The 26,974-nt window shown below is 55.0% G+C and overlaps 2 protein-coding genes and 1 long non-coding RNA gene across 3 annotated transcripts in view; 2 read left to right on the forward strand and 1 right to left on the reverse strand.

Annotated features, from left to right (window-relative positions):
* LOC119696487 overlaps window positions 1-26,974 on the reverse strand; it is a 1,710,157-nt gene that overhangs the window by 905,098 nt on the left and 778,085 nt on the right.
* The window catches only part of LOC119696488, a 1,499,846-nt gene that overhangs the window by 877,678 nt on the left and 595,194 nt on the right, over window positions 1-26,974 (forward strand). The window contains 1 exon segment of the mRNA XM_038126216.1: window positions 12,091-12,632. Coding sequence (XP_037982144.1) covers window positions 12,091-12,632 — 542 coding nt within the window.
* Window positions 24,729-26,921, forward strand: LOC119696522. The gene is made up of 3 exons (XR_005255617.1): window positions 24,729-24,984; window positions 26,441-26,512; window positions 26,600-26,921. It is a non-coding gene; the product is annotated as an uncharacterized LOC119696522 (long non-coding RNA).

Raw genomic sequence — 26,974 nt, forward strand, 5'->3', positions numbered from 1 at the left:
GAGGCTGACTGGGAGTGCTTGGCAGCAAATGGGATCCTACTGGACAAACTGGGACTGACTGGGAACATGCTGCAGGGAACTGGGCTACACTGGGAGTGACTGGGAACTGAATGACAGTGATGGTGCAAGAGAGCAACTGGAACCATGTGGAGCACAACTGGTTGATACTGGCAGCGACTGGGAGCACACTGGGCTCACATTTGGATCACACTGGGAGGGACTGGACTGACACTGGGAGGATCTGAGAGTGACTGGGAACACACCCTGCACATCATCCCCCACACTGGGCCTGACTGGGAGCAACTGGGAGCACGCTGGGAGCAAATGGCATCAGACTGGGACTGACTGGCTTGATCCAGGAAGCAACTGGAACCATGCTGGAGGCAGCTGGGACCACACTGGGAGAGACTGGAAGCAACGGGGATTATCCTGGGACCACCCTGGGAGGGCTGGCATGTGACTGGGATCAAACTGGAGCTTCCTGGGATCATCCTGGGGTTGAAACCGAGCGACTGGGATCCCACTTTGGGCTACTGGGAGCAGCTGAGAGAAAATGGGATCATGCTGCAAGCAAACTGGAGCAACTGGGAAGGACTGGACGCACGCTGGAGGCAACTGGGATATTCTGGGCATGACTGGGGGATCACACTGGGATCACTGACACCTTACTGGGGCCACTGGCAGTGCCTGGAAATGACTGCAGACATGCTGGGGGCAACTGGGATATACTGGGAGTGTCTGTGACCATCCTGGGGGGACTGGAACCACACTGGGAACAGCTGGGACCATGCTGGGGAGAACTGGGACCACCCTGGGGGCAACTGGGAATGAGTGGGACCATGCTGGGACGGACTGGGATCATCTGGGGAGTGACTGGGACTATAGCAGGGGCAACTGGGTTCAACTGGGACCATACTGGGAGGGTCTGTAACCACAGTGGAGTGATGGAACCACACTGGGAACAGCTGGGCCCTTGCTGGGAGCAACTGGGATCACACTGGAGGCACTGGGATCAGACTGGGAGGGTCTGGGGGTGACTGGGATCATTCTGGAGTGGCTGCAATCATACTGGAATCAGAGTGGATGTGAATGGAATGTGACTGGGGGTTACTGGGAGCTACTGGGCCCATGTTGGCAGGAAAATGGGGACACACTGAGATCAACTGGGATCAGCTTGGAGGTACTGGAACCCTGCTGAGAGGACTGATACCACAACTGGGGAAACTGGGATCTTACTGAGATTAACTGAGACCACATTTTCAGCAACAGTCAGAAACTGGGATCATGCTGGAGGCAACTGGGAAAAACTGGGATCATTCTGATGTAACTAGAACTTTCCTGGGGCAACTGGGATATACTGGGAGTGTCTGTAACCGTAGATACAGGGACTGGAACCACACTGGGAACAGCTGGGATCATGCTGGGGAGAACTGGGAGCACGATTGGGCCAACTGAATCTATGCTGGGGGCAACTGGGCATGACTGGGACCCTGCTGAGAGCGACTGGGACTATTCCAGGGGCAACTGAGTGCAACTGGAATCACAGTGGTAGCAGCTGGGTCCATCCTGGGATCACACTGATGGTTACAGGAATCATGCTGGGATTGACTGGGACTGGCTGTGAGCAGCTGGAATTTTGCTGAAAGCAACTGGGAGTGACTCGGAGCATGCTGGGGATGACTGGGATATACTGGGAGAGACAGGGAGTCACTGGGATCATACTGGAGCCTACTGGGGTCGTGCTGGCATTGACAGGGAGAGACAGGGAGCACACTGGGGGCATTGGCATCAGACTGGGAGTGACTGGGAGCAACTGGGATTAGACTGCAAGTGAATGGGATCACACTGGGAGTGGCTACAATCATACTGGGATTACAGTGGGTGTGACTGGACCTGACTGGGGGTTACTGGGAGCTACCAGGCCCATGCTGGGAGCCAACTGGGAACATCATTACAGGAATGGGGAGCAACTGGGAGGAAACTGGGGGCAAGTGAACCACGCTGAGGTAACTGGGAGTGCCTGGCAATGACTACGAGCATGTGCAGGGCACCTGGGATATACAGGGAGTGTCTGAGACCATACAGGTGGTGACTGGGACCAGACTGGGAGCGACTGGGAATGAGCTGGGGCATCTGGGAACACACTGGGGGCAAGTGGGAGTGACTGGGGACCTGCTGGGAGACTGGGATCCTACTGGGAGTGACTAGGACTATGCAAGGAGAAAATTGGGAGAACAGGGATCACATGGGATGAAAGTGGAAGGAACTGGGACCTTGCTGAGCGCAAATTGCATCATCATAGGGAATGACTGGGAAGGACTGGGTTCATACTGGGAGCAACAGGGATCCTGCAGGGAGAGAGGGGGAATGACCTGACTCATACTGGGAGTGCCGAGGAAACTGGAAGCACACGGGGACCAACTGGGCTCATACTGGAAGCAGCCACTGCTGGTCCCAGGACACCCCAAAAACACCTCCCGGGGACCCCCCGTGTCCCCCCGAGGGCCATCTGCGGCTCGGCTTTGCAGCCCTGCCAGCTCCAAACATCCCCCCCAAAAAACCCCAAAGCCAGGCACCCCCCGGCAGATTTGGGCCCAGCTCCCCCTGCCCGGGCACCTGCGGCACGGGGGGCGATGCTCCCGGGGCTGCGGCCACTTCAGGCAGCGCCAGAGGCACCAGATTCCTTCTGTCCCCTTCTCCTGCTCTTCCTGCTGCCGCTCGGCCTCTTCCTCTCTCCCTCCTCCTCCTCCCCGTTCCCCAAGGCCCAACCCTGAGGGGAAAGGGGGCAAGGAAAGGGCGGGAACCGTGAGGGGAAAGGGCCGGGGCCAAGGGGACGCGCGGCTCCAAAAGGGCCCGGTTTGGCTTCAAATCACCCAAAAGGGCCTCAAATGCAGCTGAAATTAGCCAGCTGTGGCCGAACATCAGCCAAAGAGGATTTAAATTGTCCAAGGGGTCGAAAACCCAACCAAAGGCACCTAGAATTGCCCAAACTGGTTTACACCTCCCTCACAATGGCCTAAAATCACCCTTAAATCTCCAAAATGTGCCTAAAATCCACGCTGCACGTACCTGCTTCAGCCTCAAATCTCCCGAATGAGCCTCAAATTCATCTGGTTCTGCCAGAAATCACCCAAGTTGACCTAAAATCACCCACACGTGCCTGAAACCAACACAAGAGGACCTAAAGTCAACCTAAATGACTTGGTTTGGTGTAAAGTTACCCAAAGAAGCAAAAAATTACTCAAATGAGCCCAAAATCACCAAAACCAGAGACCTAAAATCACTCACCCAGGATTAAATTCACCCACATGGGTGTAATATCATCCAAAGGGATCCCAAATCCCGCCTCAAGCCCACCAGATTGGGCCGAAATTCAGCCAAAGGGGCCTCAAATGCCCCCGCACAGGCTGGGGATCCCTGGCGGGAGCTGAAGCCCAGCCTAAAGCTGCCCCGCCCGGCCCAAAATGCCCCCGAGGGGCCGAGCCTGAGGCCGAGCCCGGCAGCGGCTCCGCGCTCGCTCCAGGCCCTCCGCGCTCGCTCTGGGCAGTTTTGGCCGCGGCCCCGGACGGGCCCGGGCGGGACTGGGAGGGAGCAGGGAGGGCTCGGCAGGGCTCGGCCATTTGGGGCTCGCTTGGCCTCGGGCCATTGTGCTGGGAGTTGAGGGGCAGTCGCTGCGGGCTGTGCAGACAATGATTGCCTTTGGGGCAGCTGGGCAATTCCGGGGGGTTGTGGATTCTGGGGGGCTCTATTGGTGCTTTGAGGGGGGGTGTTTTTCTGGGAGAGTTTGGCGTTTTATTAATGTTTTTGGTTTCTTTTTTAATTTTGGGGGTTTTACTGGGATTTTGTGGGGATTTTGTGGGAATCTCTGGGATTTTTAGGGGGGTTTTGTGGGAATTTCTGGGGGATTTTGGGAGCCTTACTGGAATTTTCCAGGTGTTTAGATGGATTCTTTTGAGGTCTAGGTTGTTTGAGGAATTTTTGGGGTTTTTTTTGTTGGAATTTTTGGGTTTTGTGGGTGTTGCCAGGATTACTTTGGGTCTTGGGAGGATTTGTGGAGCTTCTTGGAGGTTTGGGGACATTTATGGGGGATTTGTGAGATTTAATTGGGATTTTGGAGAGTTTGTTGGGATTTCAAGAGATTTTGTGGGCTTTTATTGGAATTCTAGGATGTCTTAATGGGATTCTGTGAGATTTAATTGGGATTTCATGGGTTTTATTTGACTTTGGGGGCTTTTAAGGAGATCTTGGGGCCTCTCAGCCCTTCCCTACACCCAGGTATAAACCCAAAGCCTCCCCCCAAAATTCCACTAAAACCCCACAAATCACCTAAACATCCCATTGAAACCCTCCACAAGCCCAGAGAATCCCACAAAATCCCAGTGGAACTCACCAAAATTTAAAAAGAACTCCCAAGAAATTCAAGGAATCCCCCCTCAAAAAAAACCAAAAAAAAACCAAACAAAACCAACCCCAATAAAATCGCTCAAAAACCAAAACGCCCCAAATTAACAAAAGTCCCCAAAATCGTGTAACCCCCCCCAAAAAACCCAATAAATCCCTCCAAACACCCCAATAGTTCCCCCTAAACTCAAAACAAAATTCTCCAAAGCCCAAAAAAGCCGCCCCAAAATCCCCAAAAACCCGCCCCAAACCCCAGAATCCCCCCACGCTCCCTGGGGCCGTCCTGGCTCAGGGGCACCGGCCGGTGGAACAGGAGCCGCTTCATGGGGCCCTCGGAGCTGTTTGGGGAGGGGGCACCATGGGAGACCCCCAAAAACGGGGGAGGGGGAACCCCTGCTGTGCCCCCTCCCCCAAAAAAAACCCCAGACCCCCGTTCAGGGTGGGCCTGGGACCCCCCGGTACCCCCAAATCTCCCCCAGGACCCCGTCCAGGAACCCCAAACCTCCCAGACTCCACCTAAGGTTGGCCCAGGACCACCCTGGCCCCCCAAACCCCCCCCCCCCCAGTTACCCTCAGACCCCCCAGTTCCCCGCAAAATTGACCCCAGACCTACTTGAGACTCCCCAAATCCCATCAGACTGCCCCAAATCCCCCTCAGACCCCTCAATCCCCCCAAACCCAATAAAATCCCCTCAGACTCCCCTAAATGCCCCCCAGACCCACCTCAGAAACCCCCAGATCCCCTCAGAAACCCCCAGATCCCCTCAGAAACCCCCTCAGTTCCTCTCGCAATCCCCCCAAAATCCCCTCAAACCACCTCAATTCCCCTCACATCCCCCTAAACCCACCTGAGAACGCTCCAGACCCTCTCAAGCTTCCCCAAAGCTCCCTAGAGCCCCCTCACTCCCCCCCAAACCCACCGCACACCCCCTATTCCCTGTCACAGCCCCCCAGGTTCCCCCGGCCCCACCTCAGCTCCGCCTCAGCAGCTCTGACCTCAACATCTCCCGCCTCCGCCGCGCGCGCGGGCTCCCCCAGCCAATCCCTGCGCCGCGCCCCGAACCAACCAATCACCGCGCTGCACTTCCCCGAACCACCCAATCACCGCGCGGCTCCCCTCAGCAACGCCCGCCTCCGCCGCGCCGCTGCAGCCAATCAGAGGCGAGCCGCAGGCGGCGCCCCTCGGCCGCCGGTGCCGGGCCCCCGGGGGGTCTGGGGAGGGGCCGGGGGCGCTGAGGCGGCACCGGGGGCCGGGAGGGGTCTGGAGCGGGGCTCTGGGAGGGGTCGGGGGGGTTTGGGGAGGGGTCGTAGGGAGCTCTTTGGGGGTCTGGGGGGGTCCTTGGGGGGATGTGGGAGGGGTTTTGGGGGGCCTGGAGTGTCCTGGGCTGGGTTTGGGAGGGGCTGGGGGGTCCTGGAAGGGTCCTGGGGGGATCTGGGGAGGGGCCTTGGGAAGGGTCTGGGGGGGTCTCAGGGGACAGCCTGGGCTGGGCCCGATTGGGGTCTGGGGGCTCTCAGGGGGTTCTGGGGGGGCTTTGGGGATCCTGGGCCAACCTTGGGGGGGCTCTGGGGGGGTTTGGGGTTCCTGGAGGGGTCCCGGGGGGTCCCAGGCCCACCCTGAACCGGGGTCTGGGGGTTTCAGGGAGAGGGGGCACAACAGGCGTTCCCCCTCCCCCATTTTTGAGGGGTCTCCCATGGTGCCCCCTCCCCAAAAGCTCCGAGGGCCCCCTGAAGCGGCTCCTGTTCCACCGGCCGGTGCCCCTGAGCCAGGACGGCCCCAGGGAGCGTGGGGGGATTCTGGGGGGATTTTTTGGGATTGGATTTCGTGGGAATTTTGGGAGAGTTTTGGGGGATTCTGGGGTGGCTTTTTTGGGTTTTGGGGGATTTTGTTGTTTAGGGTGGAATTATTTGGTTTTTAGGGAGAATTACTGGGTTTTGAGGGGGGGGTTGTGGATTTGGGGAATTTTATATTTTGAGGGATTTTATTGGGATTTTGCAGGGGGTTTGGTTTTATTGGGGGATTCATTGAAATTTTGGGGAGTTTTTTAATTTCAGTGGGTTTCACTGGTATTTTGTGGGATTCTCTGGGCTTTTGGAGTATCTTACTGTAATTTTTAGAGTCTTTTTGGGGTTTTAGTGGAATTTTGGGGGACCTTGGGTGGTCTGAGGGGGCTTTGGGGCATTCCCTGGGTGTGGGGAAGGGCTGAGAGGCCCCAAGATCTCCTTAAAAGCCCCAAAAGTCAAATAAAACCCATGAAATCCCAATTAAATCTCACAGAATCCCATTAGGACATCCTAGAATCCCAATAAAAGCCCACAAAATCTCTTGAAATCCCAAGAAACTCCCCAAAATCCCAATTAAACCTCACAAATCCCCCATAAATGTCCCCAAACCTTCAAGAGGCTCCACAAATCCTCCCAAGACCCAAAGAAATCCTGGCAAAACCCACAAAACCCCAAAAAAATCCACAAAAAAAACCCCCAAAAATTCCTCAAACAACCTAGACCTCAAAAGAATCCATCTAAACACCTGGAAAATTCCAGTAAGGCTCCCAAAATGCCCCAGAAATTCCAATAAAACCCCCCTAAAAATTCCAGAGATTCCCACAACATTCCCACAAAATCCCCGTAAAACCCTCAAAATTAAAAAAGAAACCAAAAAAATTAATAAAACGCCAAACTCTCCCAGAAAAACACCCCCCCCCCTCAAAGCACCAATAGAGCCCCCCAGAATCCACAACCCCCCGAAATTGCCCAGCTGCCCCAAAGGCAATCATTGTCTGCACAGCCCGCAGCGATTGCCCCTCAACTCCCAGCACAATGGCCCGAGGCCAAGCGAGCCCCAAATGGCCGAGCCCTGCCGAGCCCTCCCTGCTCCCTCCCAGTCCCGCCCGGGCCCGTCCGGGGCCGCGGCCAAAACTGCCCGGAGCGAGCGCGGAGGGCCCGGAGCGAGCGCGGAGCCGCTGCCGGGCTCGGCCTCAGGCTCGGCCCCTCGGGGGCATTTTGGGCCGGGCGGGGCAGCTTTAGGCTGGGCTTCAGCTCCCGCCAGGGATCCCCAGCCTGTGCGGGGGCATTTGAGGCCCCTTTGGCTGAATTTCGGCCCAATCTGGTGGGCTTGAGGCGGGATTTGGGATCCCTTTGGATGATATTACACCCATGTGGGTGAATTTAATCCTGGGTGAGTGATTTTAGGTCTCTGGTTTTGGTGATTTTGGGCTCATTTGAGTAGTTTTTTTGCTTCTTTGGGTAACTTTACACCAAACCAAGTCATTTAGGTTGGCTTTAGGTCCTCTTGTGTTGGTTTCAGGCACATTTGGGTGATTTTAGGTCAACTTCCGTGATTTCTGGCAGCACCAGATGAATTTTAGGCTCATTCGGGAGATTTGAGGCTGAAGCAGGTACGTGCAGCGTGGATTTGAAGCTCATTTTGGAGATTTAAGGTTGATTTTAGGCCATTTTGAGGGAGGTGTAAACCAGTTTGGGCAATTCTAGGTGCCTTTGGTTGGATACTAGACCCCTTGGATAATTTAAATCCTCTTTGGCTGACTTTAGGCCACAGCTGGCTAATTTCAGCTGCATTTGAGGCCCTTTTGGGTGATTTCAAGCCAAACCGGGCCCTTTTGGAGCCGCGCGTCCCCTTGGCCCCGGCCCTTTCCCCTCACGGTTCCCGCCCTTTCCTTGCCCCCTTTCCCCTCAGGGTTGGGCCTTGGGGAACGGGGAGGAGGAGGAGGGAGGGAGGAAGAGGCCGAGCGGCAGCAGGAAGAGCAGGAGAAGGGGACAGAAGGAATCTGGTGCCTCTGGCGCTGCCTGAAGTGGCCGCAGCCCCGGGAGCATCGCCCCCCGTGCCGCAGGTGCCCGGGCAGGGGGAGCTGGGCCCAAATCTGCCGGGGGGTGCCTGGCTTTGGGGTTTTTTGGGGGGATGTTTGGAGCTGGCAGGGCTGCAAAGCCGAGCCGCAGATGGCCCTCGGGGGGACATGGGGGGTCCCCGGGAGGTGTTTTTGGAGGGTCCCAGGGCTGGGAGTGGCTGCTTTCAGTATGAGCCCAGTCCCTCATAGTCATTCCCTAGGATGATGCAATTGCTCCCAGTTCCTGCCACTTTCATCCAGTGTGTATCCAGTTCTCCCAGTTCTCTCCTAGCATAGTCCTAGTCACTCCCATTCTGATTCCTAGTCTCTCCCAGCAGGGCCCCAGTCACTCCCACTTTGCCCCCAGTCTGTTCCCAGTTCCCCCAGCACATTCCCATTCACTCCCAGTCTGGTCCCAGTCACCACCTGTATGGTCTCAGACACTCCCAGTATATCTCAGTTAGCCTGAACATTCTTGCAGTCATTTCCAGGCACTTCCAGTTACCTCAGCGTGGTTCACTTGCCCCCAGATTTCTCCCAGTTGCTCCCAGTTCCTCTAATGATCTTCCCAGTTGGCTCCCAGCATGGGCCTGGTAGCTCCCAGTAACCCCCAGTTAGGTACAATCACACCCCCTCTAATCCCAGTATGATTGTAGCCACTCCAGTATGATCCTAGTCACTTGCAGTCTAATCCCAGTCACTCCCAGACCCTCCCAGTGGGATCCCAGTTTCTCCCAGCAAGGGCCCAGCTGTTCCCAGTGTGGTTCCATCACTCCACTGTGGTTACAGACCCTCCCAGTATGGTCCCAGTTGAACCCAGTTGCCCCTGCTATACTCCCAGACACTCCCCAGATGATCCCAGTCCCTCCCAGCATGGTCCCACTCACTCCCCCAGGAGTGAGTTGCCCCCAGGCAAAAAAGTTGCCCCCAGGGTGGTCCCAGTTCTCCCCAGCATGGTCCCAGTTGTTCCTAGGGTGGTTCCAGTCGCCCCAGGATGGTCACAGACACTCCCAGTATATCCCAGTTGCCCCCAGCATGTCTGCAGTCGTTTCCAGGCACATCCAGTGGCCCCAGTAAGGTGTCAGTGATCCCAGTGTGATCCCCCAGTCATGCCCAGAATATCCCAGTTGCCTCCAGCGTGCATCCAGTCCTTCCCAGTTGCTCCAGTTTGCTTGCAGCATGATCCCAGTTTCCCTCAGCTGCTCCCAGTAGCCCAAAGTGGGATCCCAGTCACTCCCTTTCAACCCCAGGATGATCCCAGGAAGCTCCAGTTTGATCCCAGTCACATGCCAGCCCTCCCAATGTGTTCCCAGTATAATCCCAGTTGCTTCCAGTCTCTCCCAGTATGGTCCCAGCTGCCTCCAGCATGGTTCCAGTTGCTTCCTGGATCAAGCCAGTCAGTCCCAGTCTGATGCCATTTGCTCCCAGCGTGCTCCCAGTTGCTCCCAGTCAGGCCCAGTGTGGGGGATGATGTGCAGGGTGTGTTCCCAGTCACTCTCAGATCCTCCCAGTGTCAGTCCAGTCCCTGCCAGTGTGATCCAAATGTGAGCCCAGTGTGCTCCCAGTCGCTGCCAGTATGAACCAGTTGTGCTCCACATGGTTCCAGTTGCTCTCTTGCACCCTCACTGTCCTTCCAGTCACTCCCAGTCAGTCCCAGTGTAGCCCAGTTCCCTGCAGCATGTTCCCAGTCAGTCCCAGTTTGTCCCAGTAGGATCCCATTTGCTGCAAAGCACTCCCAGTCAGCCTCAGTGTAGTGGCACTGACTGCCAGGATGATCCCAGTCACCTCCAGCATGATCCCAGTTGATCCCAGTATAAGCCCAGTTGTTTCCAGTCACCCCCAGCATGCAGCCAGTCACTCCCAGTTGCTCACAGCTGTTCCCAGTAACTCTCAGCATAATCCCAGTCACTCCCAGTGTATCCCATTTGCCCCTCCCCTGGTCTCAATTGCCCCCATGGGCTCCTACTCACTCCCAGTATGATCCCAGTTTGATGTCAGCACAAACCCAGTCCTGTCCCAGTCACTCCCAGTATGATCCCAGTGTGATCCCAGTGCAGCCCAGTCCCTCGCAGTGCTGCCAGTGCTGGGGTCCCGCAGCCCTCTGTGCGTTCCCCGCTGCCGGAGGTGCCGAGAGGAGCCCCAAGGGCTGGCAGTGCCCGGGCAGGGTCCCCAGGCTGGCCCAGTTTGGATGTGCAGCCCCCAGTTTTCCCAGTTTGCCTCTCCTCTTGGCCGGGCCGGGTTCCCCCGCCCGCAGCGGCTGGGAGCAGCCGAGAGCCCCGCGCTGCCCGTGCCGAGCTGTGCCGGCTCCATCGCCGCTCCTGGCGCGGCTGCGAGGGCTCCGGGAACGGGGCAGCGAGGGTGTGGCTGCTGCTGGGGAGGAGGAGGAGGGAGGGAAGGGAGGGACGAAGGAGGAGAAGGAGGTGGGGCTAGGGAGGAGGAGGTGGAGAAGGGATGCAAGGGGAGGGAGAGAAGAAGGAGGTCTGGACAAGACAGAGGACGCGGAGGAGGGGAGACGGAAGAGGAGGGACAAAGGCGGATCGAGGCAGAGCAGAAGGAGCCACGCGGTCGAGCCCTCCCTGAATTCGCAGCCCCCAGCTGTGGGATCATCGCCCCCCCATCCCGCAGGTGAGCGAGGAGGGGGAGCTCGGCCCAGATATCCCTGGGGGCCCCCCGGGTTGGGTTTTTTGGGGGATGTTTGGAGAATGCAGCAGTCCAAGGCTGAGCGGGAAAGGCCCCTTGGGGGGGACATTGGGGGTGCCGGTGGCGGCTGCCGGCAGAGGCAGCCTGGAGGAGCAGAGCCCTGTGTCCGCCAGGAGCCCAAAGTGGGGAGCCCAGAGAGGGGGGAGCGGCGCCATTGGCGGGAGCCTCAAGAGCCCGGAGAGGGGCAGGGGGGATTCCTTGGAGCCCCTGCAGCCCAAAGCAGAGAGTGAGGGGAGAAGGGAGCCCAAAAGGGAGCCCAGAAAGCCCCGGCATCCCTGCATGGGGAGAGCGGAGAGGGGGGAGCTTTTGGGATTGCTGGGACTGCCAGCAGCCTGGGGAGGGCGGGCACCCAGGAGAAGGGGGACCCCCAATCCAAGTGTGACCCCAGCAGCTGGGACAGCAGGGGGAACTCCTGAACACCAGAGGGGAGGGAGCAGGGACGGGGAACTCCTGAGAGGCTTTTCCAGGGCTGAATCTTGGTGTTTGGGAGGTTTTTCTGGAGCCCAGGTGGCCGGTGACTTGTAGAGCTGGACTTGGGCAGAGGGACCTTCAAACTCCATGTGCTCATCCCTTGTTTTCCCCAAAGCAGGATTTCCCATTGCCAAGCCCTGGGAGGCTGTGAGGAAGAGGAAGATGCCCCGGGACATGCAGGCAGGTGAGGAGGAAGTCAGTGCCCCTTTGCCCCTGTGTCCTGCTCCATCTCCCAGCCCAGCAGGGCCCCGGCTGCAGCACAGCCCCTGTGCCGGGGACGCCCTGGGGCATCTCCTTGCCCTTGCCTGTGGCCCGGAGGCAAATGCCATCCTCTGCTTGTCCTGCCTCCCCCAGAGCAGGAGCTGAGGCTGGAGAGCAGGGAGGACAAATCCCCGGGGCAGAAGCTCATGGCAGAGGCCGTTTGGAGCGGCTCCACGGCGCAGGAAGGCAACGGGGAGGAAAAGGCCCGGAGATGCCGCACGAGGAGGGGCTGCAAAGGCAGATGGCAGCGATCTGAGGGGGAAAGACCCAGCCTGGGCCGGGAAGGCGGCCGGAGATGGAGCCAGAGCTCGGAGCTGGTGCTCCATGAGCAGCCCCATGCTGGGGAGGAGCCCCACACGTGCGTGGAGTGTGGGAAGAGCTTCAGGTGGAACTCCGAGCTGATCCTGCACCAGAGGATCCACACTGGGGAGAGGCCCTATGAGTGTGATCAGTGCAGGAAGAGGTTTAAGACCAGCTCTGGTCTTGTCAGGCACCAGCGCACGCACACAGAGGAGAGGCCCTTCCGCTGCCCCGACTGCGGGCAGGGCTTCAGGCAAAACGCCCATCTTGTCCTGCACCGGCGCATCCACACTGGGGAGAGGCCCCATGAGTGTGAGGAGTGTGGGAAGAGCTTCAGCCAGAGCTCCAGCCTGATCCACCACCAGAGGACTCACACTGGGGAACAGCCCTATAAGTGTAGGGAATGTGGGAAGAGCTTCAGCCGGTATTCTAACCTGATCCAGCATCAGAAGATCCACACTGAGGAGAGGCCCTACGAGTGTGATCAGTGCAGGAAGAGGTTTCGGATCAGCTCCCATCTCCTCCGGCACTATCAGAGTCACACAGAGGAGAGGCCCTTCCGCTGCCCCGGCTGCGGGAAGGGATTCAGGCGCAACTGCAACCTCATCACCCACCGGCGCATCCACACCGGGGAGAGGCCCTACGAGTGTCCCCAGTGTAGGAAGAGCTTCTCCAGGAGCTCTCACTTGACCCAACACCAACGGAGGCACCGGTAAGGGAAGCCCTGCGAGTGCCCCGAGTGCGGGAAGAGCTTCGTGCGCTGCTCCAGCTCCATCCCCCACTGGAGGAGCCATGCTGGGCACAGCCCTGGTGACCCACATTCCCTGTGATCCATGCTGGGAACATACCTGCCTGCTTCTCCTCTTGGTTTGGCCTTAATTTTTTCCTCTGATTCATCTTCATCCCTTAAAAACAGCCAAAACATTGTTACATGAAAGAAACTGATTGGAAATGTCTGAAGTCCCACCATTTCACAGGCGTTTGAGGGGGAATTTAGGATTTGGGGACACATTCTGTGCGGAGTGCCCCTGTTGCTGAGAGGCAGGAATTTGATCTCACCCTTCCTGTGTTGCTAATAACTCCTCCCTTGACCCAAACCCCAACTCCACCCCTGGGATACCCTATAAAAACCCCATGGCTTGCCTTTGCCCTGTCTCTCGGGGGTAAGAAATGGATTCTGGAGCTTTCTGAAACCAAGCCCCGTCTCGTTTGTTGCCGGCACCGGCAGCTGCAGCCTCCCTGGACACCATGAACTCTGGAAAATGGTTATAATCTGACGTTTGGAACAGCACAAGCAGCCTTCTCCCACTGGTTCCAGAGGATCAGCCCTTTCCCACTGGATTCCCAGAGGATCAGCCCTTTCCCCACTGGATTCCCAGAGGATCAGCCCTTTCCCCACTGGATTCCCAGAGGATCAGCCTTTTCCCACTGGATTCCCAGAGGATCAATGATTTCCCACTGGATTCCCAGAGGATCAGCCCTTTCCCACTGCATTCCCAGAGGATCAATGATTTCCCACTGGATTCCCAGAGGACCAATGATTTCCCACTGGATTCCCAGAGGATCAGCCCTTTCCCACTGGATTCCCAGAGGATCAGCCCTTTCCCCACTGGATTCCCAGAGGATCAGCCCTTTTCCCACTGGATTCCCAGAGGACCAATGCTTTCCCAATGGATTCCCAGAGGATCAGTCCTTTTCCCACTGGATTGCCAGAGGATCAGCCCTTTCCCACTGGATTCCCAGAGGATCAGCTCTTTCCCCTGTTGCCTCTGCTGAGGCTGGGCGACCTGGTTCAGGAACAGCACGGCAGCCACCTCAGGCTGCTCGGGCCAATTACTCACAGACACCAATGTGGTGCACGGTAAATGGCGTTTATTTCCTGATTTTGCAGCCTTATATAACTTGGGGTTACATCACTTCCATATGCTTGCACAACAAGCGTGGAGAAGGGAGGTCCTATCTTTCCGTACAGCGCGTGGTCTTCCGACCGCCTGTCCCTACCTAACCACACTTCCCCCCCCTCCATGATTAGTAAAATGCGATAATTAAACAGCAGGTTATTAGATAATCAAAGCTATTAAACTTGTCAGTATCATTGTTAGCTGTTAAAAATGTTTAACATGTTCTACCTAAAGCAACTGTCGGCATTCAACTAGCATAATGTTAACTGAGTTCAAGCGATTCTTAACAAATGAAACTACCTTATTCAAAATGCAGGGTCCAAACATTACTGTCAAAAGCAACATAACGCAAGGGCCTATAAGAGTAGAAATGAGGGTGGTAAGCCACGGAGATTGATTGAACCATGACTCAAACCATCCCTGCTGGCTCTCCCTTTCCCTTTTTCTCGAGGCTAGCCTTTCCCTCAGTTCTGCCATCAAGTCTCGCACGACTCCTGTGTGATCTGCATAGAAGCAGCACTCTTCTCTTAGAGCAACACACAGACCTCCCTGCTGCATGAACAGGAGGTCCAGACCTCGCCTATTCTGCAGGGCAACCTCCGAAAGGGAGGAGAGGGACTTTTCCAAAAGGGAGATGGATTCTTCTATTTTCTGCAAATCCTCATCGATGGTTGCTTGCAGCTGGGAGAGTCCTCGCTGCTGGGTCACAAGGGCTGAAACACCTGTACCCGTGCCGACGGCTCCCAAACCAAGGAGCATTGCAAAGGTGATGCTAGTAATCACCTCCCTCTTGCGAAGCTGGTGAGATTCGTCAGAGAGGAGATGCATTTCTTCTTCCCGGTGATATAAAACCCTGGGAACGATAAGAACCTGGAGACAGAGATCAACAGAGGGATTGAAATGATCAAGGTACACGCAAGGGCTGACTCCGGATTGACGGCACAAGCACTTTGTATCTTTTTCCAGTCTGTAAGTGGAGTACCCTTTGTTCCCTTTCTGTTGGCGCAAGAGAGCTGTCACTTCTAGTCTTACTTGTGCTAACTTTCTCATGTTCCGAGTCTGAGTCGGTGGCGGACCGGCTGTCTGACCACTCATCCCTGCTAGTGTCTGACTCAGAGGTGGAAGCTGACTGACTAGATAGTTCCAGGCTCCTGTACCTTTTTGTGGAGTTCCTCCCTCGCTCTTTCTTGCGATGGGTGGGTTGATCCTTCCCCCTGCGGTCACTCTGCCCCCTACTCTCGGAAGGCTTAACCGTATAAAGGCATGTTTTGCGGCGCGTGTCCTGATTGGGCTTATCGCCTTTATCCGCAATCTCCACCCTTCCAAAACCACTCTTGCTACCCCCCTTATCTCGAGCTTCCTGTTGTTTCCTCTCGCCCGCGCTCACCACACTCGACGGTTCCTCTTTTTGTCTGCCCGCAATGTCTGTGCCCCACCCTTCAGCCCGCTGCTCGGCGCCATTTTTAGGGGCATAGGGAGGGGGTCTGTCCCAGGCTTCCCCCGTTTCTAATTCAACAGCAACACTTCTGACCTCATCAAGTAAATCATCCCACACCGATTTCTGCTGTCCCGCCAGTGGCGACTCGGGAGTAGGGCTGGATGGGCAAGGCGCCGAAGGGCGATCGTCTCGCTCTGGGGAGATGCTGGCCCCGGTCAAAAGGTCGCCTTCTGAGGTTTGTGTTGTTGCGCCAACCCCGAGTTTAGGAGTGACAAGCAAGCAGTCTTGAGCAGCTTTCCAAGTTTCCTGCTCTTGTAGAGCAGTTCGCAGAGCCTGCACAACTTTACCCCATGATTTGAGGCATTTCCCACTACCGGAGGACATAGTGTCCTCTGCCAAAGCTTTAGTGCACTTGTCCCATATCTCTGAGTGGAGTATCTCCACTGGGCGGTCAATAACACCTATTTGCAAAAGTCTAGTAACAGCAGTAGTGAATTCTTTAGGCTTACAATCAATGCCCCATTGCTTATGCAATTGTAATACGAGCTTCGCGAGCGCTTCCATTCTTCTCGCTGGTCCGGGAGCGTCCTCCCCGCCGGGCTGGTCCAGCCGCTCCGGCCGCCGTTCACCCGTCCAGGCGAATCCCGTCCCCCGTCTTCTGTTTCCCGGGTTTCGGCACCACTTGTTGCCTCTGCTGAGGCTGGGCGACCTGGTTCAGGAACGGCACGGCAGCCACCTCAGGCTGCTCGGGCCAATTACTCACAGACACCAATGTGGTGGACGGTAAATGGCGTTTATTTCCTGATTTTGCAGCCTTATATAACTTGGGGTTACATCACTTCCATATGCTTGCACAACAAGCGTGGAGAAGGGAGGTCCTATCTTTCCGTACAGCGCGTGGTCTTCCGACCGCCTGTCCCTACCTAACCACACTGGAGCCCCTGCTGCAGGCACTGCCCAGCAAAAGCCCCCAGTTCCCCCTGCCACACATCTGCCGCCTCTGTCCTTAAGCCTCTCCTTCTCAGTGCTGGCACCTTTTGGCAGCACATGGGGCAGAACCCAGGGGGCTTTGGCCTTCCCATGTCACCCTCCTTGCCCAGGGATTGCCTGCCTCTCCTGCTCCTCAGAGACACTTCACATTCAAGCTGAAGCAGCAGCAAGCCCTCCTGCAACCTTGCCCTCTCCACCTGAAAGCGATTTGTCCCACTGCAAGCTGGAGAATAATAATGCTGAGTGTTTGCATGAAGAAGGCCTTAAAGGCAATTTCCCTGCTCAGGGCCTGTTTCCCAGCAAACTGCTGTCAGCTTGCAGAGGCAGGAGCAAGAGCCTGAGCTTGGAGCTGCTGCTGGTGGTGCTCAGCGCTGGCTTGCAGCAGAGACAGCCAGGGCTGGTGTGTCGGCACCCCGGCAGCAAAGCACAGAATTACCTGGCACAAGCCCCCAGCGCTGAACGGCTCCCGAGGGGCAGTCAATGAGCTGCGAACAGGCTCTGGGGCCAAGCAATGCTCCCCGGCTGGAGCTGCGCTCGCTCCGTGCTGCTGCAGCCTGCGGGGCGCTGCCCAGAGACAGTTCTGCCGCTGGCAGAGCCCCGGTGCCAGCGGAATGTCCCGGGCACGGCCGGGCGGGGTCCCGGTGCAGCGGGGGCTCCGAGGGCACGGAACCCTGCTGGAGCCTGCCCGCAGCCCCTGCTGCCCTGCGGGAACCCAGGCCTGCCCGGCAGCAGCACACGGGCCCTGCCCAGGGCAGGCCCAGCAGGGCCCTGTGCCACCGAGCCCCCCGGGCCCTGCCCAGCGCTGGGGAAGCCCTCAGGGACTCGAGCTGAGAAAGGCCCTGGGCACAGACAGGATCCTGATTGCCCAGCCTCTTTCCCTCCTCGCCCAGCTGCTCCACAGCAACTTCTGCAGTCTTTGCAAATAAAAGCACAGCTTTCATTGCACTTCCCAGTTCTTTTGCTTCCGTTACAAAATTTCTGCTTCATCCTCTTCAAATGTACAGTTTTGTTTTAAAGGGCATAAAATGCCGTGTCTCATTTTCCCCGGCCTAATGCTGGATTTCCAAGCCTGAAAGGATTCTCTTACTTAAGCACTAAAGTACTCACTCATCCTGCCTGCTGGCCTTGCAGTGCTTCAATAAAAGGTCTCCTTGCTGTGCAAAGGAGGCTTCTGGCTGTTGCGTTTCTGTGGGCAGAGGAGTGTCCTGAGGAGCTCTGGCCACTTGGCTCTTGTGAGGAAGCTCTCTTGGCCCGCTGTGCTGCTGTGAGGAATTGCTGCTGGTGGCCCACTCCTGCTTCTTGCCCTCCTCATCTCCATCCCCATCGGCAATTTCCCTGAGACTCTCTCTTGGCACTCTAGTCTGTTCTCTGCCTGCAATCTGGACGATCTGGACCATATTTTTCTTTTTTTTTTTTTTTTTTTTTTTTTTTTTTAACTTTGACTCTTTTATCCCAGAGGCATTACTGCCATTATTGATGGCCTTCATCACTTCATCATTGCCAGGGGCGAGTACATCTTGGTGTTATTTTTAAAGGACCTATTTCATTTCTACTCAAGAAAAGGAAAGTGACAAATGCTACAAACCTATCACATAAAGCCAAGTTTTAAAATGATGGAAAGCATTATATAAATAAATGATGTTTATTCCAACGTAAGCTGTTTCTTAATTTAATTTGAATGATTCCGGTTGTTTGATGCTCTGATATCAGAAATGGCTTTCTCTCTTCTTCTGCTGCTCCCAGCATTTGAGCAGTACTGTGAGAATTTTTGCCATACTTTAGGATCTCTCCTGGTGGATCCCTTCCAGCTCAGAACATTCCATGATTTAGGACCAATGTCTCTGGACTCGGCACTGCAGAGGGTGCATCTGGAATCCTGGGCCCAGCTTTGGGAGCACACTCTGAGGCTGAGGCATGACCAGAGATGGCTCTGGAGCTGCTGAGAGGCAGCTGAGGGAGCTGGGCGTGTTCAGCCTGGAGCAAAGGAGGCTTGGCAGGCACCTGCGGGAGGCTGCAGCTGCTGCAAGAGGCTGCTGCTGCTCTCCCTGGCAGCCTGAGGGCAGCTGCGGCTCCCAGGCTCAGAAGGGCTCAGCAGCTTTGCCAGGAGCTTCCTGCCACATCCCCTGTGGGAATCCTTACAATCCGAGGGTTTTGGGAAAGCTGCAAAAGGCCTCAGAGACAGCAGAACTGCGACTAGAGCTAAGTGGGAGCCATAAGATTGGTCAGCAGAAAAGTTATGGAAGAAGAAGAAGTAAGGACAAATAGAACAATGGTCTGTGTACTAACACTTGGCTAGAATAACTCCCTAAGCTACAGAAAAGTATATCTAGCGAGATATTAAGAAGTTCTAAGCCTAATAATAGAGCTGCTCTGTGCATTGTATTTTAAGGCTTACAAGCATTTATTGTATTCGACATGAGCAAGCATTGTTTTAACCAAAGGTATGTGTGCTTACAGGTTGATAGAACTACTGTCAATATGCTTTTGCTTTGTGTGATTGGTCAAAAACTTTTTAGTTTTGTCCTAGTTTAGGGCAAATTTGGGAGAAAACCTGCAAAAGGAGGCTCCTCCAGAAAGCAAACCCACACAGCCCCTCCCCCCAATGGGTTCGGGAAGGATTCCTCAGAGAGAAGTGGAAAGAACCTCTTTATTTAACAGGCACAGCAGCCCCCAGCACACAGCATGAACAATAGCGGATGATAACAGTCCTTCACCACTCTGAAAAGGATGACAAATTCAGAAAGTCTCTCTTGGGGGGTGGTTGCTCTGTTGTCAGTCCCTCCGGCGCTGGGGGTGGCTGCTGCAAGCCACGAGGTGCAAGCTCTCGGTGTTTCCAGGTCCCAGTCCAGAGCAGGTTCCAGTAGTTCCAAAAAGGGAAAGGAAAAAAAAAAAACCAGTCCAGAGAAAAAGATTTGGACTGCTTAGCTAAACTAACTAATGAGCAGAAGCAAAAGCAAAAGCAAAAGCAAGAGCGAAGCAGGAGCAAGCAGAAGCCAGAGCAAGAGCAAAGCAAAAAGCGCAGCAAAAAGCAAAAGCCGCGCTATGCGCACCCTGTCTCTGTGTCCCGCCAGCCGTGGGGGAGCGGGCTGATAACAAAACCCAAAACAAAACATTCGCTCTTCAGAGCCAGTCTTGAGGGCACAGAACATAATATCCAGCACAAACAGAACACACAAATGGGGATACAAGCATCATAACGTCACCCTAGGACAGAGACAAATCACATAACCAATTAACATCATTATGCCCCTGCTCTTCTTTAAGCACCTTCTGAACCTCAAAAATTAGAAATTCTTGGTTCTTTAGCCATAGAATTTTGTGCTGAATTTCAGTGCCAGGGAGATCCACAATTAAATGGTATGCCCCATCATCCTGTGTACAGAAACTCACGTTTGTAGTGCAATTGTACAACCCCAGCGTCCCCTAAAAGTGAAATTGCTGACCTAGGTGAGTCCCCACAGCAATTGCCAAAAACCTACCAAGAGAAAACATAGAAAAAGAAGATTTGCCCATCATTAGAAAGAAAATTGCAAAAAACAATTTCAATCCCTGGGGCCCTGCAAAATGAATTCCATCAGCTTCATTTCTACCTCAAATTATTTCTAGTAAAACATTAAAACTCCTCTACCAATTAGGGTGTTAGGTGAGTAAAGAAGGCAATACTATTTCCATTACAAGCAGTGACACAGCGACAGATGTTAGTGCTGTTCAAACATACAACCTCACAAAACAGAACCACTGTGGCTGCAGCTCTCTCCAGAGAGAGCAGCAGGCACAACTTTCCCAGGATCTTCCTGGGCCAGGCTGTGAGAAGATCAGAGAAAAGAATGAGAAACAATTCTTATCTCCACTTGCTGCACCTGTTGTTGTGCACATGTGGAATGTGTTAGGCAGATTTGTTTACCAAAGGGTGATTTCTTAACTGGACACTGGATGGTGTTTGGATGGATTGAGCAATTAGGTCCAAGCTCTGTCGCACTGTCTGTAAGAAGATGAGTTTCTTAAGTATAGTATAGTGCAGTATAGTATAGTACAGTATGCTATAGTAGAATAAAGGGGTGGATCAGCCTTCTGCAATCATGGAGTCAATGCTAATTATTACCCGGCTGGGGGCCTGCGGCGACAGAACTGCCATCAAATTTCTTTACAAGCACATAGACATAGTTGTGAAGATTTTGAAAGGCTGTGTTATATGAATTATCTGACCATTCAGTGTCCAGCCACAAACAACTTCAAAAACGGAGAGATTTGACAAATCAAATTAAAACAAATGATAGGTCATAGTTAGACGACTTGTTTGAAGGATTGAGTTTTACTCCTTATCTCAAAGAGCTTTACAAAATAAGTTTACACGCATTGATTCTTATCATAACAGTGTCAGTGATAGTACCTTATGTACTTCACTCTATGCAACAAATGATGACCAAGACCATCAAAGAAGTTTTTTCTGTCCAAGAGAGAGGGGGAAATGTGCAAAATGGATTTGTAGAAAGTTCTCAGGGCCTGACTGAAGAGCCACACTGTATGCATCTGTATGCAAAACTTGAGATAAGAAATGCTGACTTAGAAATGCCATGGAATACGACAGATATTGTTAAGAGAGAAACAGAGCTAGAAAAAAGCTTCCAAAATGGCCTTACAAATAGGACTAGATACTTTAGAGAAATAGAACGATGAAAGATGCACTGTAGTAGGACCCGTGAGGGGTAGTTTTAGATGATTGGCTTTCAGGCATCTACAGCATGGTGTGGCAAAAAGCTGATAGCCAAGAAATGCTTATAGTGTTTTGTAATTAAGAAATAGTCAGCTTCTGATTGTGATAGCGTGAATTATACCATCTGTATTGTCTCGCCCTTCTCATGAGACTGAAAATGGAATAAAAGTTTTTAAAACACCTCTCAGTTACCCCATCTCTGGCTCAGTAAAGGGTATTGTCCGACAGGGCATGCCCATGAAAAGAGGGAAGCCATCAGTAAGTGCTTGCCCTGAGAACAATGGGATGAGGCTGGACTCTGAAGGAAGTCCTTCATAGCCTGAGGGACGAGCTCCGAGCCCGACAGAGCCTGGGCCTGGGGCAGCCCCGGATCGGATCTCTTAGGAGCAGAGTGGGGATTTGCCCCCCAGGCCTCATCTGCTCACCCAGGGACACATGGTGAACACACACACAGAGAAGATGGCTCAGCCCTGTTGCTGCTCCCTGAGCGTCATAGTTGGGTCCCTCTAAAGGCATGCAGGGGCTTTGAGTCCCCTCTGTGCTGTGCAAGGGGCTGGGGACACCCAAAAGTTGTGCAGGGAATTAGGGAATCTCCAAAGGTGTGCAGGGGCCGAGGGACACCTGTAAACTGAGCAGGGGTCGGGGGTCTCTTGTGAGGCACACAGGGGGATTTGAGGGTGGCTGAGGACAGCCATGGTTTGTGCAGTGCGTTTGGGTGTCCCCTAAAGCATGCAGCTACCCTGATGGCCTGTGTTGCGTTCTTTTTGTAAGCTATGGCAACAAGTCCTTCACTTTTTAAATACAGGCCAAAGGCCAGCACAGCGCACAGCAGGGACTTGGTGTCAGTGTGGCAGGGCTGCTGCTGCCTGTAATAGTGGGAATCACCAACGTGAGTTGAATTTTGGACTTGACATTGCTGTTGCATGTAGAACCATGAAATGTCTCATTTGTCCAATGCCGTATAACACAGTTCTTGTGAAAAAAATTCTACTTCAGAGAGCTGCCGGGAGGGACATTCTCTCCTCACTGGAACGGAACCTCTTGAGATCCATTCCCAAAAAATCCTGTCCCAGCCTTGAGGTCACAGCAGGGCTCTTGGGTCACAGCAGGCTCAGGGCTCACAGCAGGCTGAGGTCACAGCAGGCTCTGAGGTCACAGAGCCCCCAGAGCCCCGTGGTTGCACAGCACCACAACGACCGACCAGGCAGTCCTTGAGCACAGCTGTTGCGGCAGCGGCGGCGGTGGCAGCAGCGGTGCTGACATTGGGACAGCGGCGTCAGGACAGCGGCGGCAGCGAGAGCTGCGGGACTGGCCCAGGGCAAGTCACCATGGCCCTTGCTCTGCGCCTCTTCCTCCTGCTCCTCCTGGCCGTGGCCCTGCCTGCCAGGGCGGCCCAGGCTGCTCCGCTGCAAGCGCGGGGAGCAGGTGAGCCGGCAGCCTGGCTGCCCTTGCCTGGGACAGCGCTCCCTGCTCCCTCGGAAGTGCTGGGCATGGCTTTCCCCAGGGCTTTAGGGAGGATTTCCTCTGGGGGAGGGAAAGAGCCCCCACGGGCCCTGGGCTGTTCCCCCACGTCACCAGGGATGTTGCACAGGGCCTGCACAGAGGGTGGAGAGTGACCCGAGCCAGCCCAGAGCTCCCCAGGCCCCGGTGCAGTTTGGCCTTGTCCATTCACATCTGGCTCCCACGGCCTTCCCTGCCTCCCTTGCAGCGCCCATTTCCCAGAGGCAGAAGGGGATGCCAGCACACCATGGAAATGGTTCTAACCACTGCTTCCCTCTAGACTGGCATCGCAGCTTGCATCATCTTGATGCCCTATTGGATGATGACTGGAAAAAGTTGGAGAATGCTGGAGGCAAGTTCTCTGTGTGCCTTTCCTGAGAGAATAATCCGTGTCCATGTAGCAAGAGCTCACTCATGAGCCATTTCTTTAATATAATCTCATGGTTGAAGGAATCTGGAAACCTTCCCCTGCTCCCTTCTGGAGCCCTGAGGGATCCCACAGGATCGCTGTCAGTGGGAGGAAGGAGCATTTAGCTGTGCATCCTCCTCCCATGGGCAATGCCAGTGTGTCCTTCCGTGTGCTCTGTGCAGCCAGGCAGAAGAGCAGAGAGGGGGAAGGGGCCGGGCCCAGGGCTGTGCCCCGGGCCTGAGCCTTGCGTGCAGACTGAGAATCTCCTACAGTGCCACGGCAGCTGTTCTGTCTTGCCTTTCTTTGCAGCTGAACCTGTTGGTGAAGGCAATCCAACTTCTAAACCCATGTCCGTGAATGAGCCTCTGGGCAATGCTGAGAGTAGGTCAAGGCCTTTCACCCTGGGAGAGATGCCAGCCCAAAACTCAGCCAGGAGGGCAGAGATGACAGAAGCTTCTCTGGCTCTTGAGTTACAGCTGTGTCTGCAGGGAGGACTTTTCCAGCTTCCTTGCTTGTTAGTGCCCACAAGCCCAGCTCCCATCGCAGGGGTGAGTAGTGTGTCCCCGCTGACCCCCAGAGCTGAGCACTGCTTTTGTGGGATCCATTCATGGGAAATGGAACTGTTTTGCTCTAAGGACCTCCGACAGGAAAGAACAAAGCCACAGGGCACAAGCAACCCCATGAGCCATCTGAAAACATGAGGCTAATGCTGAAGGAAATGCTGCAGGCAGGACAAGGTGGGTGCATTTCCCTCTGCCTTCCACTGGGACTCAGCAGCCGGGGGCTTTGGCTGCACATCTGGACACGCCGTGCCCGGCACAGCGGGAAGGGATCCATGGCAGCCTGGCTGCCCCGCTGCTGCTTTCACGGCCTGCAGGGCTGCTTCCCAGCCTGGCCTGGCTGCAGCTTCTCGCCAGCCTCTGCAGGAAGGCATTTGGCATCAGCTGACAGCCAGCCCAAACTGCACCAGAGGCCATGCACACCCTGAGATGCCCTGCGTTTTCCCCGTCTCCGGGCAGATCAGGAGGGGTGGTGGTTTGGAAAAGGCAGAGCCCTGGCCCAGCTCCAAAGCTGGATAACTTCCAAAACCTCATGAGTGTCTTTAAGAAGAAGGGCCTCCTGAAGATGCCACCTTCCCATTGGGGAACAGCCCCACCTGAGGCAGCTCTCCCTTTTTCTCTCTCCAGAGATGGAAGGAGAGGCTGTGCTGAAGGCTGAGTTTCCCGGAGGAAGCAGTGGCTCATTGGCAGCCTCTGCTGCAGGAAGGGAGGCCATGCCAGGCACAGTCCCAGGAGGTAATTGCTGTGCCTCTGGGCCTGAGCCCTGCTGAGCCTTGAGCTGCCCTCTCTGCGGCTTGGCAGTGCGGGCACAGCCCGGACAAGAGCGGCACAGCCCAGAGGAATCATCCCGAGCAGGCTCAGGGCACTCGGGTTCTGAGCAGTCCTGCTGGGCTCCCTCCGTGGGAGACACGTCCCGAAACCTGGGAGCGACTGCACGGGGTGCCCGAGGTGGGGAAAGGGCAGAGGGGGAGAGCAAGGCTCCAGTGTGTCCTGAGAGGGCCTGGCTGTTTGCCCTTGGGAACTGGGGGGTGTCCCAGGGGAAAGAGGGTTGGAGAGAGAGGAAGGTAGGGGCAAAAGGGAGAGAGGGTAGGAGGGACGGAGGGATAGAAGGATAGCTGTGGCACTGCCTGCTGCATTTGTCCCCAGGGCTTTAGAGATGATTTACTCTGGGGGCGTAAGAGAACCTAGTGGGCCCTGAGCTGTTCCAGCCTTCCTCTCCAGGGATGTCGCACAGGGCCTGCACAGAGGGTGGAGAGTGACCAGCAGCCAGCCCAGAGCTCCCCAGGCCCCTGTGCAGCTTTGGCCATGTCCACTGACATCTGGCTCCCACGGCCTTCCCCGCCTCCCTTGCAGTGCCCATTTCCCAGAGGCAGAAGGGGATCCCAGCACACCCTGAAAAATGTTCTCATCTGTGCTCCGTTCTAGATGAGGTTCCTGGGAAGGCTTCTCCATTAGATTGGCTGCGTAAAGTTTTGAAGCCTTCTGGGCCTCCTTCAGGTATGTTCTCACTGTCCCACCAAGCAGTAATCATGGACATTGACTGGCAGCAAGAAGGTGACTGTCGTGGTTTGCAAAGGAAGCGAGTTTTTTGGGAGGCAGTGGTCAAAGCAATGGGTGCTCAGGTTTGAATATTGGCACCTGGTGTGGCCACTGAGAATATGGACCCGCCCCTGAGAACACAGGGGTTAAAAGCAGAGGACTGGCAGGGGAGCTCTCTCTGGGTTCGGGTTGGTGAAGAAGTCAGCCCTGCCCTGCCCAGCTGTGTTCTGGGCTGGGGAGAGGAAGTCATGTGGCCTAAGTGAGGTCGGCTGGAGCCTGGCACAGAGAAGGGGGTGAAGGTCTCTGCAGGATGGAAGGGTGGACGAACGATGAGAGCCATCGGGCAGCCCCCGCTCCTGCTCCCGGGAGAGAGAGAGAGAGCCAGTGCCTGTGCTTTTGCCACCTTGAAATTTGATATCCTGTGCTGGCAGCAGTGCCGAAGGAGAAGGGAGGGGTGCGGCGGGAAGATGCCCGGCAGCCAGCAGCCGTGGGAGTTCTGGGCAGACAGAGCCCAAGCTTTTAACCCTTTTCTTAAGTAAGAGAAACCTTACAAATACTGATCCTCCTGGATCTGAAGGGGAAGAGAGATAGAGATGAAATAGAGAGAGATGGGCAAGTGTGACACAAGTTTGTGCAAGTGGAGAATGTCAGAAGGCCTTGGAAAAAATCCTAGGTGGGAGGAGATGATGGAGTGGCCTATGGCTGGACTCTTTTCTTGTATAGCCATGGACAGACCCATTTTCTTCCTGTGACACAGAAACTGCATTTAGGGGGAGGCGATGGCTTGGAGGCAAGAGAGGGCAGTGAAGGAGTGGTGTGAACAGAGATGGAGAGGAAGATCTCTGTTCTCAAAACCCCTCGGCCCCAGAGGGTGAAATTGGGAAGGACTGGCGTCCCGAAACAGAGAGACTGTCGCTTTTTTGGAACTGACCAAAACAACCTTAAAAGGGGAACCCTAAAAGCAGTTCTGGTGCATGCACAGTGGTGAGAGCACTGGACATAGAAGGAAGAGGTCACAATATGGTACAAAAGAGACTCCTCTCTCCTTGATGAAATGAGAGTTGATTGCCTGAAGAGTAATAATAGACTGAGAATTGAATATCTGAGAGGTAGCAATCTGAGTGGACGTCCAAGACAGTCTCACTGTACTGTATTGAAAATTTGAGTGGTGGGGGGTGGAGGAATGGTTTGGAAAGTTTTTTTCATGTGAACTTCTGTGTGTTCATCTTATTATAGTTGTAAGTTAATAAAGTTTTTTTTTCCCCTTTATTCCTAAGTTAAAGCCTGCTTTGCTCTATTCCTAGTCACATCTCACAGCAGACACCAAGACAAATATATTTTCATGGGGGCACTGCCATTGCACCAGCACCAAGCCATGAAAGTGACAGAATCTTCTCTGGCTCTTGACTTACAGGTGTGTCTGCAGGGAGGACTTTTCCTGCACCTTTTCTGGTTGCTGCACACAAGCCCAGCTCCCATCGCAGGGGTGAGTAGTGTGTCCCTGCTGACCCCAGAGGCTGAGCACTGCTTTTGTGGCATCCATTCCTGGGAAATGGAACTACTTTCTCTTAAGGTCCTCCAAAAGGAAAGTCCGAAGATTCTGGAGGCAAAAAGCCTCTTGGCTCAAATGAATTCCTGAGACAAACACAGAAGGAAGCACAGGCAGGACAAGGTGGGTGCATTTCCCTCTGCCTTCCCCTGGGACTCAGCAGCCGGGGGCTTTGGCTGCACCTCTGGACACGCCGTGCCCGGCACAGCGGGAAGGGATCCATGGCAGCCTGGCTGCCCCGCTGCTGCTTTCACGGCCTGCAGGGCTGCTTCCCAGCCTGGCCTGGCTGCAGCTTCTGGCCAGCCTCTGCAGGAAGGCATTTGGCATCAGCTGACAGCCAGCACAAACTGCACTAGAGGCCATGCGCACCCCGAGATGCCCTGCGTTTTCCCCGTCTCC

Source organism: Motacilla alba, unplaced genomic scaffold (assembly GCF_015832195.1).
Source record: "Motacilla alba alba isolate MOTALB_02 unplaced genomic scaffold, Motacilla_alba_V1.0_pri HiC_scaffold_31, whole genome shotgun sequence".
In the NCBI taxonomy this organism is placed as follows: domain Eukaryota; kingdom Metazoa; phylum Chordata; class Aves; order Passeriformes; family Motacillidae; genus Motacilla; species Motacilla alba.